Source organism: Siphateles boraxobius, unplaced genomic scaffold, assembly GCF_051911475.1.
Source record: "Siphateles boraxobius isolate OS27281-9 unplaced genomic scaffold, OSU_SipBor_1 86, whole genome shotgun sequence".
Taxonomy (NCBI): Eukaryota; Metazoa; Chordata; class Actinopteri; order Cypriniformes; family Leuciscidae; genus Siphateles; species Siphateles boraxobius.
This window is the reverse complement of record NW_027509215.1, coordinates 8,667,268-8,683,869: the sequence shown is the minus strand read 5'-3', so window position 1 is coordinate 8,683,869 and position 16,602 is coordinate 8,667,268. Positions and strand designations below refer to the sequence as shown.

At 35.5% G+C, this 16,602-nt stretch overlaps 1 protein-coding gene across 1 annotated transcript in view; it reads left to right on the top strand.

The window, feature by feature from the left end:
* Positions 1-5,487: 5,487 nt before the first annotated feature.
* piezo2b (piezo-type mechanosensitive ion channel component 2b) overlaps positions 5,488-16,602 on the top strand; it is a 120,779-nt gene continuing 109,664 nt past the window's right edge. Inside the window, exons 1-2 of the mRNA XM_077222092.1 lie at positions 5,488-6,099; positions 16,138-16,233. Coding sequence (XP_077078207.1) covers positions 6,036-6,099; positions 16,138-16,233 — 160 coding nt within the window. The 5' untranslated portion in view covers positions 5,488-6,035. The remainder of the gene's footprint in view (positions 6,100-16,137; positions 16,234-16,602) is intronic.

Here is a 16,602-nt window from a genome sequence, read left to right as displayed (position 1 = left end):
TGTTTTGAAAATGTCACGAAGTTTTGATGCACATTCTTTGGGGTTTAAGAAATTAATACTTTTATTCAGCACGGATGTATTCAATTGATCAAAAATGTGACAGTAAAGATATTTATAATGTTACATAAGATTCTATTTAATATAAATGCTTTCTGTTCATCAATGAATCCTGAAAAAATCTATCATTATAAATGTTTCACAAAAACATGAAGCAGCATATGAACTGTTTTCAACATTGATAATAATCATAAATGTTTCTTGATTTCTGAATGATCATGTGACACTGAAGACTGGAGTAATGATGCTGAAAATTCAGCTTTGATCACAGGAATAAATTATATTCTACAATATATTAACATAGAAAACAGTTTTTTGAAATAGCAAAAATATTTCACAATATCACTGTTTTTACTGTATTTTTGATCCAATATATGCAACCGTGTGAAATATATTTTTTCCAAAAACATTTAAATTGTACCGACCCCAAACTTTTGAACAAATATTTACAATTGATTTTTGAATATACACAAATAAATGGTCTAATTACAGTGGGACCAAATGAGTTCAACACCCTGAAGAAACCTGTCTTTTTGTATTTTATTTACTGTTGTAGTGTTTTAAAGAAGCCCAAAACACAAAGAACCTGTAATAAAAACCCATGGAAATACATTTCCAAAGAACTATTCTGCAACACAAGAATTGTGCAGCCAAAAGTTGTTCTTGATTAAAAAAAACAACTATTAAAGAACATTTGACATTTAGAAATGCACATAAAACTGTTAAACATTGTTTATCACCGACTTGTAGGCTTTCATAAAACTGACAAGAAGAACTTTTACAAGTAAGCACTTTTATATTTGCCAACACAAGATTATGGTTCGCTCTGAATTAAAAAGTGACTTAATTGTTTGTGTTTCTTCATTCTTCACTGTAAAGATGTGTGGAGTTTACAGTCCAGAAGCTCAAAGCACTGAGGATTTTACCCAGAAAACATTGCAAAATCAGCTCATGATGTTCTTCATCGCCGTGTGTGCTTCAACATGAAGGTACCTCTGGTTTAAAGATTTAGGCATAATATTTCATCTCTAAATGTTCATCTGTGTGTATATAAGGCTCATAAATATGTGTGTTCAGACCACTAAGTATATGGATTATAGACATTATTCTATTATTAGCTGCTTATGAGAGCCAAGGAATTAAACATCCAGGAAGTTTGATCCGGTGTAAGTGCTTAAGTGTTAAAATGTTGATGCCATCCTGAGGCTGAGAGTTGATGTACAGTTTTTAAAGAGCGTAAGAGACCTGCTCTCAGATCTCCTATATTCGACACCATTAATGAACAAACACAATGTCAGACAAATGGATTATTGATGCTCACCTGCAGCATTAGATCACACACTGACTGCCAAGAGAACAGCAGGGGTGTTTGGCACAGCTTTAATACTCAGTGTTTGGGAATGTTACTTTAAAAGCAAAGAATTACAGATGTGTTACTACCAAAAAAAAAGGAACTAATTGCATTAGTTAGTTACTTTTTCGTTACATTACTTTTGCGTTATTTTTTGCCTCAAACGCTATCTCACGACCAATTCGTACGAATTTGTACGTGTGATTAAAAGCTGGCTAATTCGGACGACCTCACTCGTACGAATTTCTACGATTGGTCTAAACCCACGTGATGGGTTAGGTTTAGGGGCGGGGTCAAGGATAGGTCATTCGTACGAATTGGGCAAGTCGTAAAATATGTAGATTTAGCAAAAATCGTACTAATTTGTACGAGTGAGGTCGTATGAATTCGTATGAATTTTTGTATGAATTAGTAGGGGAGAATTCGTAGGGGAGACCGGGGACAGTTGCAACACTTTTTGCATTTGGCTCTGTTACTCAGAGACGGTTTGGATTAGACAAACCAATTGTTTACACAATAAACTTACATCTGTATGTTAATAGTCTAAACCAGGTGTGCCCAACCCTGCTCCTGCCGATCCACTGTCCTGCACAGTTTATCTCCAACCCTAATTAAACACACCTGCTTTTAACTTTCAAGTGATCATGAAGACCTTAATTGGTTGTTTCAGATCATGAAGACCTTAATTGGTTGTTTCAGATCCTGAAGACCTTAATTGGTTGCTTCAGGTGTGTTTGATTAGGGTTGGAGATGAACTGTGCAGGACAGTCGATGAGCAGGAGCAGGAGCAGGGTTTGGCACACCTGGTCTAAACCATTTAAAGATAATTACAGAATCTACATTTTTCACAATTTGCATTGGAATGTAAGGAGTCAGATGTTGCAACTGACCCCGGGCCCGGGGACATGTTACAAATACAATATATTACAATATATGTCAGGGTTAGCATAATTATATTTATCAAAAATGTAAGTTATAATAATATTACAGTGTTATTTCATCAGCTTTGGTTCGATGACAATTATAGATTTGTCTAGACTAGTAGGCCTTATGTGCAGATGTCAAATATTCAAAATGATATAAAATACAGTAGGCTTTTAGTGACATAGGAAGCAATATCCAATTGAGCATGTGCAGTGTGAGTGTCATTACTCTAGCTTGTTTCTGATTGGAGAAAAATGACATTTTGCAACCATCCCCTGTTGCAACTGTCCCCGGTCCCCCGTATGAATTGCCATGAGATCGGGTTGGCTGGTCTTGCTTGTTTTTTAATTACAAAAATAATTTTGTTTTTGGCAAATGTCAAGGCCCTTTCACACCAAAAGGGAAAGCCTCAGGTTGGAGGAAATACAGAATCACATCTGTACAGTCAAGGTTTTATTTGTCACATACTCATACAATAAAAATGTAATAAAAGAATGCAATAGAATACAATAAATACAAAACAATAAATATTTTACCAAAAGTTATAATTAAGTTATTATAAGTTATAATTAAGTTATGGTTATGGCTAATTTACATGTGCAATAGTAATGAAATCAATGTGCAATAGTTGTGAATGAAGAATATTATATAAGTTAAACCTAGAGCGACAGCCAGATGTACAAATGTTAAAGTTCAATGACTGGGACACAAATGAGCTCTAACCTTTCAGCTGTGCTGTTATTCTGATTTACTGAACAATATGAAGAAACACTCGGGCTGCATCCGAAATCACACAGCCATACTTCCCGACTATTATAGGCGGAAAACAGTATGTGACAAAAGAAGCATGTACTCATAGTAAGAGTAGAGGAAAAGTCCCTGGAATAAACTACTAATTCTGTCTTGATTCAGAAGTGTGCATACGATGGACACTTTACTATCCCATGAGGCCACGGGAGAGGATTTATGAATGGAAGTGACAGTGGTAGATCACATGATAATGACATCATTGCAGATGTAGTTCATCCGGATTATATTCATACCACACACATTCATGCTAGAACACACTTTTTTAGGGGTTGTGAAGTAATTACTTAGTCAATTTATTATATAAGTATCTACTCGAGAGTATGTTCAACTTAAATTATATTTACAGGTTTGTGTTATGTTCTCAGTTTGCATTTCACTGTTTTTATTCATTTTGAGGAATGTGTTTTTGTGGAAGTTAGACTTGTAAACGCTCACATTTAGTCTAGAACTACAATACCCATCATGTTCACACACATCGCACACAACGCCTCTGCATTTACTCGCGATTCTCTCAACATGCGGACAGAACTGCCAGTCAATACATGGGAAAGCAAAGTAACGTGTGTTACTTATTTGAAAAAGTAACTTTGTTGTTAATTTAAAAGTAGTTTGTTACTTTTCTAGTTACTTAAAGTAATCGTATTACGTAGCTCGTGTTACTTGTAATGTGTTTCCCCCTGATGGAATAAACTAAAACTAGATGCTCAAAGAAAGATGCGTTGTTTTTTTTCTTTGGTTAAAACACAACAGAGATGTCAGTACAAAGTTAAAAGACTAGAGGAAAGCAGCCAACAGAAAAGATCAAATGTTTTTTTTAAAGCAACCTTGACTGATTTTATTATTGATACAATTAATTTATGAATAATTTTAGCAAATGTTTTATGATGGTTTTAACTTTTTTTTCACAATGCCATTTTTAAAAGCATTTAAATGTTCAAAAGTGAGACTTTAGTTGTTATTTAGTCCACTAGTATTTTCTTGATCTAGAAACAAAACAATCTGAAATGTTTCTTCTTCATTTAGTCATAATCTGTTTTCATTTTTACAAAATCATAAAATGTTCTGATTCTTTGCAGTTTTAAAAGTTAAGTTATACGCTCAGACTTTTTGGGCAATTTTTTTAAGGTAAGTGGCACAAAATATATTTGTTTTCTTAAATGATATTTCAGTGTTAAAGAAAGTCTCTTCTGCTCACCAATGCTGCATTTATTTGATCAAAAATACACTATAAACAGTAATATTGTGAAATATTATTTTTGGTACTATATGTAAAATACCTGTTTTCTATTTGAATATATTTTAAAATGTATATTTATTCCTGATGGCAAAACTGTGGACTTTTCTTTTCTTAAAATTGCACGTTTATTTCATCACGCAGACTTTATATCTCGCCGTTATACTGAGGAAACTCTGAGGAATCCTCAATTCTGAGGAAGAAAAGTCAGAATTGTGAGATAAAAGTTGCAAATACCAAGTTTCCATACAAAGCTGAATTTTCAGCATCATTACTCAAGTCTTTAGTGTCACATGATCCATCAGAAATCATAATGATTTGCTGCTCAAGATCAACATTTATTATTATTATCAATGTTGAAAACTGTTGTGGCACTTCATATTTTTGTAGAAACCGTGATACGTTTTTTTCAGTATTCTATGAGAAAAGAAGAGCGTTTCTTAAAAATGTATTCTTTTGCAACATTATTATACATATTGTACTGTATCTTGATCAATTGAATGCATCCTTGCTTAATTTAAATATTAATTTCTCTTAAATATATATACGTGTATAGGTGGAACACTGCTCAGTCAATCAAAGTTTAGGACTGAAGTATAAACTAAATAAAACCTTTTGATCCTAAAGTTTATTATTTTTTTCCTTCTGTCTTTTACTTTTATTTAACTTATTTAACCATGTGAAATTATGAATATGGAAAAACAAGGGAGAACCCTAGAAGTAATAATAACTGATTATGTTGTAGTCAATGTATGCTGTGAGCTTTATTTATTTTTTTGCATTAAAACCCCTATAGTTTACCCATTTTTAGTTTTACCCAAGTTTAGTGTTTTGTGCTTCAACATATTTAACATAAAAATAAAAAAAACTATTTTGATGATTCAATTGACCTTGTAAGGTCATTAAAAACAAATATTCCCCCTAGACATCACTTTTGGCAATTTCTGTATATATATACTATCAATCCATAAATTCGACAGGCTCATATTATTTCCTAGCGGACTTAGTCAGCTAAAAAAGAGTGCATGTCCGTGATAAAAATCTGTTCTAGAAGCCCCTTTGTAATGATGATGAGTTCCTAGTAAAACAGCAATCAAATGGAGCGTCCCTCAGGGGCCACAGGACCCTCCTCCCGCGGGCTCTCATTGGACCCGTGCTGGATCACTTATGATCGGGCGTGTGTCTTTGACCGGAACGCCTGTGGCTTTCAGAGCAACTGTGGAGATGAAGTGAGGAAGTCCTCCTGCACACCGTAAATATGAGCGCGTAAAAGTCACAGCGGGGACAGTTTATTTCCTCTTAAAGAACTCTAATCAGTTTTCGCCCCAGTGCCTCAGGATACGAAGTGTTTTTATTTTTTTGGACACATTTTCTCAGGATAAACGCGTTTTTCGGACGCATCCCGCGCGCGCACCGCTGGAGAGCCTGATATCCGAAACAAATCTTTATATCAGCATGAGTTAGATTCATCACTTCACCCACTCGAGACAGACTTTTGACGCGTTTTATTTGTACAAAAGGGAGTCGTTAACTGGAAGTTTCCTCCTCGTGTCGGCCGGGACTCATGCAGGACGCATGGAGGATCCAGAGTAAGGGTGCTCGAAGGATGCCGTCCTGTCCCGGATCCAGGACATCTGACATCCTTCACTTCTGAGAGCGATGGCTTCTGAGATTGTGTGTGGTCTGATCTTCAGAGTGCTGTTGCCGGTGTGTCTGGCGGCAGGTGAGTGTCTTCTTCAACACCTGATGTCACTGTTCGGGGGGTTTAGTGTTAGTGCTCAACGCGGAGATGCGCAGTGTCTCCGTTACGCAGCAGGTGCGGAGATACAACGTGCTAGATAATGAATTAAAGGAAGTTAATAGAAGTTTGCATGTGCAGAAAGAAACACTGCACATCATTAGTGTTAGTATATTTGCTATTCCTTAATGATTCCATTTATAAACTCATAAAACCACATACTAATACTCACTGTAAAAATGATATGATCAGTAAGTCATGGCAACATATGTTTTTACATTACTTTTACTTGGCTAAATAATCTAAGCAATTTAAACTTTTTTAATAAGTTACGAGATTGAACTTGATTTTTAAGTCAGTTTAATATAATATAAGTTTGAAATGTATTGTAAAAACAGTTTGATTACTTAACCATTTAAGTTGAAACCATTGAAGTTGAAAAGGTTATTTTTTTTTACTTTTGGTAGAAATTATTTTTGTGAAATGTTGCAGTACCACTCTGTTCATATTAATCACTAAGTAAATTTTTTATTAATTACTGTATCTATTTATTTATTTATTTATTTGAGCCCATGCAAGTACAAAAAAGTGTCTAAGAAAAGCACATTGGAGTGACTGGGGCTAGTATATACACTTTTATATAGTGAATACTTCTCGGGTTTATTTTTTTATGCCATTTTGTTCTGTGAAGAAACATAAAATAATTTTTTAACAACATATCTGCATTTAAAATCTATGGTTGGCTATTTAAGGGTTTTTCTGTGAACAGTAAAACAGTTATAAATCACAAAACAATTAATGAAAGGGCTTTAATCATTGTTAATGGCTCAGAAATTGTAATTGAGTTGATAAAATTGCAGTTTTTGAGGATGTAAATCTCAATCTTTCTTTATTTATGGACGTCTTTGAAACCAACATAGAAAGCTACTGTTAGCGAAAACAATCGTTTGCATAATTAGTTTTGACTCAAAACTTAGTTAGTTACTGAAATATAGATCTTATGACAACTAATCTTATGTGCAATTCTATTTTCCCAATGCATTATTTTATTTCAGTAGATAAAGATTAGGCAGATTATTTACTTAAAATAATACGATTTTGGCTCTGAGTAGAGAGAAATGCATGGCAAATATAACATTTTACAACTGTTACAATAATTCACTAATTCTATGGTTGCTCCATACATTCTTTTAATAACATGCGTCCATTTTGTTTTAATAGAGTAATGCCATTTTTGTCATACAGCGTTAAGCCTGAACTTTATCTTAATGTCATCTAATGTGAAACATACCAGGCTGAACATTTATTAATCCATGTAATGAATCACTATATGAGTTGTTCTATATTTTACTCGGTGTGGCTGGTTAATTGTTCTGTGGTGTTTCTGATAATGAGCTGTTGTCATTGAGGGTTTCTGTGTATTGCTCTGTCAATAATCTGTGTTTTGAAGAGACACCATTGAGTTTTGCATTAAACATATGGAATTTTTGTTTTATTTATTAATTATTTTTAATGTTTGATTGATTCCATTAGGATCCTTTTTAGTGATAATTATTTAGACATTTTCACATTTCCCCTCTCATTTTATTATGCATTTTTTGACACCTGCTCTAAAATGTCCCACATATCTTATTTTTTTTATTTGCTTTTTTTTTTTTACATGTTTATTCAGTGTTAGCATGTACAATATACAATGTGTCTTCCCGAGGGAAATAGAAATACCTTAACAGAAAATCTTCAAAGTATTGTGACATGGGTTTGGTTTCAAATAAACTAAAAAAAAAGATTTCCCACATATCAAATCATTCCTGTCTGTTTGTTCTTGACAGAGGAGACTCGTGCATTGATTGTTATTGAAAATGCAATTTTAATAAACATTTACTTTATAACAGGGAACTATATAATGCTAATTATATATTTATATATATCTTAAGTAATTTTGCTTCTCAAGTAAATGTATCTTAATAGTAAATTAATAAAAAAAATTGTAAATGGAATTTATTTGTACTGGAAAGCAAGACAAAAAAACGGAGCAAGAGAATTTTTTTTTTTTTTAGTGAAATAATCGTAATGCATGAAGGGATCAGTCTGTGTTATGCTGTTTTATTAAAAACATCTTATTCACAAAGGTTTTATGCCTTTTGCTGATGTGTTTCATGCTGTTGAATTCAATTTTATATTAAGATAAAATAAAATTCTGCATCAAAATTTATAGACAAGACAAGTAGTTTGTTTAGGCATGGTCTGTAAGGAATTACAAACCTGCGCACATATATTGAAACGCACATAACTATAGAATCAATTCTTAATGCGCATGTGAACGCCATCAGCGTCTATCACAGGTTCACGTTTAAAGTCTGTTTAGAGAGAACGGTGTCGTCTTAGCGGCCCCTAATTTAATAACAAATGATCATTTAGACGGAAGTGAATCAATCAAAACTAACTTTAGCTGGAAAAACTTTTTTCAAGAACCACTATAAAACCAAATCAATCTCTGTTACCTTATATTATATGTTTATCTCTGTAAAGCTGCTTTGAAACAATCGACATTGTTAAAAGCGCTATATAAACGAGGATGACTTGACTTGACTGTTGGTATTTACGGTCGCTTTTACCATCATGATATTAATCTAGAAGCTTTATAGTGTTTAAGGGTCTTAATCAGATCTGTGGTTGCCCACAACTAATCCACATTCACATTTCCTCTTATTTATATATAATTAGCCCTCAGAAATTCTCTCTCACACACACACACACACACAAACACACACATGCACGAGGACACACACTCTTTCTCTCAGTCGGATTCTTCCTATAGGTATAGATAAGATCCACTCTATAAGATGGTAATGTATCTCTTGACAGCATAAGTCATTTCGTTCTTTTTTCTTCCAAACACAATTGCCAAGCTGTGGAGCATCTCCATTAATCGGTGGAAAGTCGTTTTAACTGCATGAATTAATAATGTGGCATCAGAGCGGAGAAGAATCGGCTGCCCATTATCGTAAACACCTTTAATATTTGATGATTTTATTTTTTCGCTTGAAGTAGTACTAAGCAAAGGTCATCCGCTGGAAACATAACAGAGGACGGACAGGAACAATAAATGTTCATGTTCAGACGTCAGCACTAACATCTCTGAGATCAAGAGATCTTTGAGTGACTTTTTTACTTTTTTTTAATATAGAGGTCACGATTCTGAATAGACAACTAAACAAAACAGTATATTTAAAAACTATATGTAATTATTTGAATAGTTTTTTAAAAACTCTTGATTGAATAATTCACTCTCAGACAAAAAGTTACAAAAGCTGTCTCTGGGATGGGATATCCTTCAAAAAACGACTAAGTATCGTTTAGGTACTAATATGCACACTTTTGGTATTATTATATGTACCTCTAAGTTACTTATATGCACTCTTTAGGGACAAAGGTGTACCTTTTGAAAGCGAACCGCCTCAGTGACAGATTTTGTACCTTTTTTCTCATAAAGACTTCACTTGTTTCATTACTGGATGAATCAGTGTTTTTAAATGAATATTGAATAAATGATTGAACAACTTGCCCATAAAGATTTTAATTGTTTCATTACTGAATAAATCTTCGTTTTTGAATGAATATTAAAAGAATGATTCAATGACTTGCTCATAAAGATTTCACTTGTTTCATTACTGAATAAAGTTTTTTAATGAATATATTACGTGAATGATTCAATGACTCACTCATAAAGACTTCACTTGTTTCATTACTGGATGAATCAGTGCTTTTGAATGGATATTGAATGAATGATTCAATGACTCACTCATAAAGACTTCACTTGTTTCATTACTGGATGAATCAGTGCTTTTGAATGGATATTGAATGAATGATTCAATGACTTACTCATAAAGACTTCACTTGTTTTATTATAAATCTTCGTTTTTGAATGAATACTGAATGAATGATTCAATGACTCTCTCATAAAGACTTCACTTGTTTCATTACTAGATAAATCTGCGTTTTTGAATTAATATTAAATGAATGATTCAATGATTTGCTCAAAAGGACTTCACTTGTTTCATTACTGGATAAATCCGCATTTTTTAACAAATCTCTTGAATGAAAGATTCAATGACAAATCTTTTTTTTCTAACAGTCACTTGTCGCCACCTACTGGTGTAACGATGTAAGGATACTATCTTTATTTGAAGCGTCACGTTTCAAAAGGCAGTTTACTCTATTTTGATCGCTTTTTATAGATATCAGTGTTTATAGCTATAAATTTCATCCATCCATCCAAATAATTGTGAAATTTACTCGAAGTTTCTGAGTGAAAATTCTACACACATTTTCTTAAGGTCTGTGGTTTAAATCAGAAAATGTGTAAAAGTGTAGTAGTTCTTCTTCTGTCACTCTGAGCTCCTCTGAAAAGCCTTTCACTTCTCCAGAAACATCAATTATTCCTGAGATGGCTCATGGTTTGAACGCGGTCGGTGTGGTTTTGCTATGAAAGGAATTACATGACCGAAGCGTTGTGAAGGAATTAAGATAGGATTTTTATTTTAGCCACATTTTCATTATCATCTCAAGTTAACTGTCCATGACAGAAGCATCATGATTAGATGTATTTGTGCAGTGCTGTATGTGATGCATTAGTGCAAAAAAATCATATTGGATATATTGTCATAAATACAGTATTTGATGCATTTTCATATTTTGCCCTGGATTTTTGCTTGTGCAAAACTGTTTTCAACTTTTCAAGAATGTTTTGAGTGTTTGAGCGTTTTGGCCTCAGGTGACGTGATCCGGATTAAACCGGTGTCTAACCGTGTGTTTTCCTGTGCGCTGCTGCTGGTTTTATTAACAGGATGAATGTCTGTGCTGTAATCTATAAGACTGAGTTTAATGGCCTCATCTCTGTGTTTAGTGGTCCTGCACTTATCTCTCTCTCGCACCAGTGTGTCTGCTGTCCGCCTGAACCAATGGCACCGCGCTTTTCTGTCAAATGCTCAATATTTTTACTGACTCCAAATTAAATTATATCTGTTGCACATAGAGTATAGTTAATTAATCTTATATAATACTGTATATTGGCTACTGTGCATCACACAAAATTGTATATATTCACGTGTGTGTGTGTGTGTGTGTGTGTGTGTGTGTGTGTGTGTGTGTGTGTGTGTGTGTGTGTGTGTGTGTGTGTGTGTGTGTGTGCGTGTGCGCGCAATGCATATATACTGAAATATGTATATTTCTAATCAAATATTTTTAATTATAATATCTAATTTATTATTTATTTAAATCATTTTTACAACAGGGTTGTTGTTGTGTGTGTGTGATATTATTTTTATCATATTACATTATTTATTTATTTTAATCTATTTTAACAATAGCTGCACGGGGTTCTTGAGTTAATATTGAAAAAGGTTTTTACATTTTTGGCTATTCATTTCAGCGTTTAAATATTAAAGGTCATTGTGTTTAGATTTTAATAATGACTTTGTTCAATTTTTTCTATTCACACATGCTTTTGACAAATGCTTTTATCCAGAATGAATTGCATTGAATTCAAGGTTGTATTATTTAAGTGCAATTTTGTTCAAAAACGGGGGAAAATATATAGTTTAAATACAGTTTAAATTTATTTATTTTTGGCTTGTAATATATGTAAGTAATATTTTCCCATAAGTATTGCATAATATTGTTATTTTATATAGTACTTAAACACTCGTTAATGGAATCATTAAGGGACTGGAATCGTTAAATCGGAGGCAGAATCATAAAATTCCTTTCAATAACTATATCCATAATTGGCACAAACTGGAGCAGGTCTCTTCAGAGCCTTGTAATTTATGTGAACATAAACTGTTTGTTTATACAGGATTTTTAGTTTTCTTTTTAATATCACCTTTCCATATTGTGCTTTAGTTTGCCAGCGTGGTTCAATATTTACGACTCTTGTTACTGATAATAGCAGAGGAAAATCCCTGTGGTCGTGATATCTGCACTTTTATTTGCATTCTTGCTTTTTCTGGCACAAATGTGGGTTTTGTAGCAGGTAATAGAGATATATTGGATATGTACCAATCTTAAACAATATAATTAGTATTTTGGCTGTTTTGACATTTGTGCTGTAATGTATTCTTGTTGTAAATGGTGTCTTTGGAGATTTTCCGAGGATTGGATGTAATTGTCCGGTTCAGATGCGGTCTTCTGCTGTTTTGTAGTGAAATAAATGTGTAATATTCCCAGTATCTGCTCATAAAATGGCAAACATGCGAGATTAACAACAACTCGAGCTCAAGAGGAGCTTTTTTAAATGCAATTACTTTTCTAGTAGAGTCTAGTTGTTAAAATCAAGCCGTGTCACAACAGTCTCTCGTGACAAAGTGCTTTATTTACTCTTCTGAGCGTCTTTCTGTCCCGTGAAGAATAAAGCTCACGGCTCGTGGAAAGAAAGAATCAGGAAACTTTGGAAAACTCTCCGATGTGTGGCAGAACTGAAGGCCTGTAAACTAGACCGTATTCTCACAGGCATTTTACTCTTCATGTTAAAACATAAAAATGTTAATATCGTAATACAGTATGTGTCAAGTCAAATCTATTTGTATAGCACTTTCAAAATACAGGTTGTTTTAAAGCAGCTTTACAGAAAATCATGGTTTTTATATATTAATATTTACTTTAAATCATGGCAGATCCAAAATGATGCAAACCTGAAGTTATACTTTGAAAATCGATTTAAAAAAATTATTCCTGAAATCAGATTTATTGATCTGTCTGTTTGTCTGTCTGTCATTCCATCCATCCATCCGTCGTTCTGTCTATCTATCTATTCTTCTGTCATTCTGTCTATTCTGTCTGTCTGTCTGCCTTTCATTCTGTCTTTCTGTCTGTCTGTCTGTCTATCTATCTGTTGTTCCATCCATCCAACCATCCATCCATCATTCTGTCTATCGTTCTGTCTGTCTAACTATCTGTCGTTCTGTTTTTCTATTTGTTCGTTATCTATCGTTCTATCCATTCATCCATCGTTCTGTCTATCATTCTGTCTGTCATTCTGTCTGTCTGTCTGTCTGTCTGTCTATCTATATCCATCCATCCATTCATTGTTCTTTCTGTCTGTCCATCCATACATCTATTGTTCTTTTCTCGCTGTCCATCCGTCCATCTATTGTTCTTTCTGTCTGTCTGTCCGTCCATCCATCCATCCATCCATCCATCGTTCTTTCTGTCCGTCCATCCGTCCATCTATTGTTCTTTCTGTCTGTCTGTCTGTCCATCCATCCATCCATTGTTCTTTCTGTTTGTCCATCCATCCATCTATTGTTCTTTCTGTCTGTCTGTCCATCCATCTATTGTTCTTTCTGTCTGTCCTTCCATCCATTGTTCTTTCTGTCTGTCAATCCATCCATCCATCCATCCATCCATCCATCCATCCATCCATCCATCCATCCATCCATCCATCCATCCATTGTTCTTTCTGTCTGTCTGTCTATCCATCCATCCATCCATCTTTCTTTCTTTCTTTCTGTCTGTCTGTCCGTCCATCCATCCATCAATTGTTCTTTCTGTCTGTCTGTCCATCCATCCATCTTTCTTTCTGTCTGTCCGTCCATCCATCCATCCATCCATCCATCCATCCATCCATCCATTGTTCTTTCTGTCTGTCTATCCATCCATCCCCAATAGTCAGTCTTTTTGCTGCTTTCTACTGCCCTCCTCCTCCGAAATCTCTGATCTCATCCGTAAATCAAAGTCTTCTGGACTCATCACTATCCTCATCCTCCTTGATCTTAATGCGGCCTTTGATACCATTTCTCACTCCATTCTTCTGAATAGACTATCCTCTCTTGGCATCTCACACACCCCTCTTGATTGGTTCCGCTCATATCTCTCTGACCACACTCAGTTTATTCAACTCAAATCTTTCACATCCCACCCTTCCCCAGTCACTACTGGTGTCCCTCAAGGTTCAGTTCTTGGCCCCCTCCTCTTCATCACCTACCTACTGCCCCTTGGCAATATTTTCCGCAAATTCAATATTCATTTTCATTGTTATGCTGATGACACACAGCTCTATTTATCTAGCAAACCCACTTCCTCGCTCCCCCCTCTGTCCCTTACCAACTGCTTATTTGAAATTAAAGACTGGTTCACCTCAAACTTCCTTAAACTTAACAGTGATAAATCTGAGCTGCTCCTCGTAGCCACCAAATCCACCCTTTCCAAAATCAATAGTTTCACACTACCCATTGATAATTCCTTGGTCTCCCCCTCCCCTCAGGTCAAGAGTCTGGGTGTATTCCTCGATTCCTCCCTATCCTTTCAGTCACACATAAATAATGTTACCCGTTCTACATACTTCCACCTACGCAACATTAACCGCCTCCGACCCTCCCTTACCACTCACACTACCTCCATCCTTATTAACAGCCTCATCACCTCCCGCCTTGATTATTGCAACTCCCTTCTTTTTGGCCTCCCACAGAAATCTCTCCATAAACTCCAACTTCTTCAGAATTCAGCAGCTCGTGTCATTACCAGAACCCCCTCTTTTCATCACATAACCCCTGTCCTTCAGCAGCTCCATTGGCTCCCGGTTCAATTCAGAATACAATTTAAAATCCTTCTGTATACTTTCAAAGCTATCCACAACCTTGCTCCTCCATATCTATCTGCCCTCCTTCACATCCCCACCTCCTCCCGTTTCCTTAGATCCTCCTCCTCTATTCACCTCACTGTACCCCCTGCTCGTCTTGTCACTATGGGGAGCAGAGCCTTTAGCCGCTCTGCTCCCCGGCTCTGGAACTCACTTCCACCTGACCTCCGCAGTATCGATTCTCTCCCTCTGTTCAAAACCAGACTCAAAACCCACCTGTTCCAGCTTGCTTATTTGTAAATGCACTGTTCTTGTCCTTTTTCATAATTGTTTGTTTATACTTTGCTGTTCCCTGTACCTGTGTTTATTATTTGTAAAGCGACCTTGAGTGCTTAGAAAGGCGCTGTTAAATAAAATGTATTATTATTATTATTATTATTATCCATCGTTCTTTCTTTCTGTCTGTCCGTCCATCCATCCATTGTTCTTTCTGTCTGTCAATCCATCCATCAATTGTTCTTTCTGTCTGTCCATCCATCCATCTTTCTTTCTTTCCATCCATCCATCCATCCACTGTTCTTTCTGTCTGTCCATCCATCCATCTTTCTTTCTGTCTGTCCATCCATCCATCCATCCATCCATTGTTTTTTCTGTCTGTCCATCCATCCATCCACCCATCGTTCTTTCTTTCTGTCCATCCATCAATTTATCCATCCATCCATTGTTGTTTCTGTCCATCCATCCATCCATCCATCCATCCATCCATCCATCCATCCATCCATCCATTGTTCTTTCTGTCTGTCTGTCCATCCATCCATCCATCCATCCATTGTTCTTTCTGTCTGTCCATCCATCCATCCATATTTCTTTCTGTCTGTCCATCCATCCATCCATCCATTGTTTTTTCTGTCCGTCCATCCATCCATCCATCCATCCATCCATCCATCCATCCATCCATCCATTGTTCTTTCTGTCTGTCTGTCCATCCATCCATCCATCCATCCATCCATCCATCCATTGTTCTTTCTGTCTGTCCATCCATCCATCCATATTTCTTTCTGTCTGTCCATCCATCCTTCCATTGTTTTTTCTGTCTGTCCATCCATCCATCCATCCATCCATCCATCCATCCATCCATCCATCCATCCATCGTTCTTTCTGTCTGTCTGTCCATCCATCCATCCATCCTTCCATTGTTTTTTCTGTCTGTCCATCCACTCATCGTTCTTTCTTTCTGTCCATCCATCCATCCATTGTTCTTTCTGTCTGTCCATCCATCCATCCATTCTATATATATACTTGAACATATTCTCATCAATGTGAGCATCATTTCAGGCTTTTTTATGTTTTTTTAAAATGTATAATGCCGTATGTGTTTTTTGTTGTTGTTTTTTTTAACTCTAGATTACTCTAATAATATGTGTTTTGATATCTTCTCTCCGCAGCATGTCTGTTCAGGTACAATGTACTGTCCTTCATCTACCTCCTCTACCTCCTCCTCATCCCTCTCTTCCCAGAACCCTCCAGCATAACCATGCAAGGTAAGAAGCATCGCCAAACCAACACTAACTCTTCCCTAAGTGTCACCAATCCCAGGATCATCCATCTTCTCCTGAACCCGACTTTAGTGCCTCATGCAGGAAATCTAATGGAGCTGAAGCGTTAACATTACATTCATTGAAAGGACTACAGCCCTGTAGATCATGATTCCTGGCTTCTGTTCAGAGGGAAGAACTCTTAGAGGAGAATCAAGATTTAGGGCGTAATGAAGGTGTGCTGATCACGCTGAATAATTGATAAGAACATTATGGTAAATCTGTGTTAATCCACTGAGACGAGGAAGATTTAAGTCTTAGAGAAACTGATCGGTGGGATTTTTTAAATCCTATAATAGAGCCTGTTGAGACCAA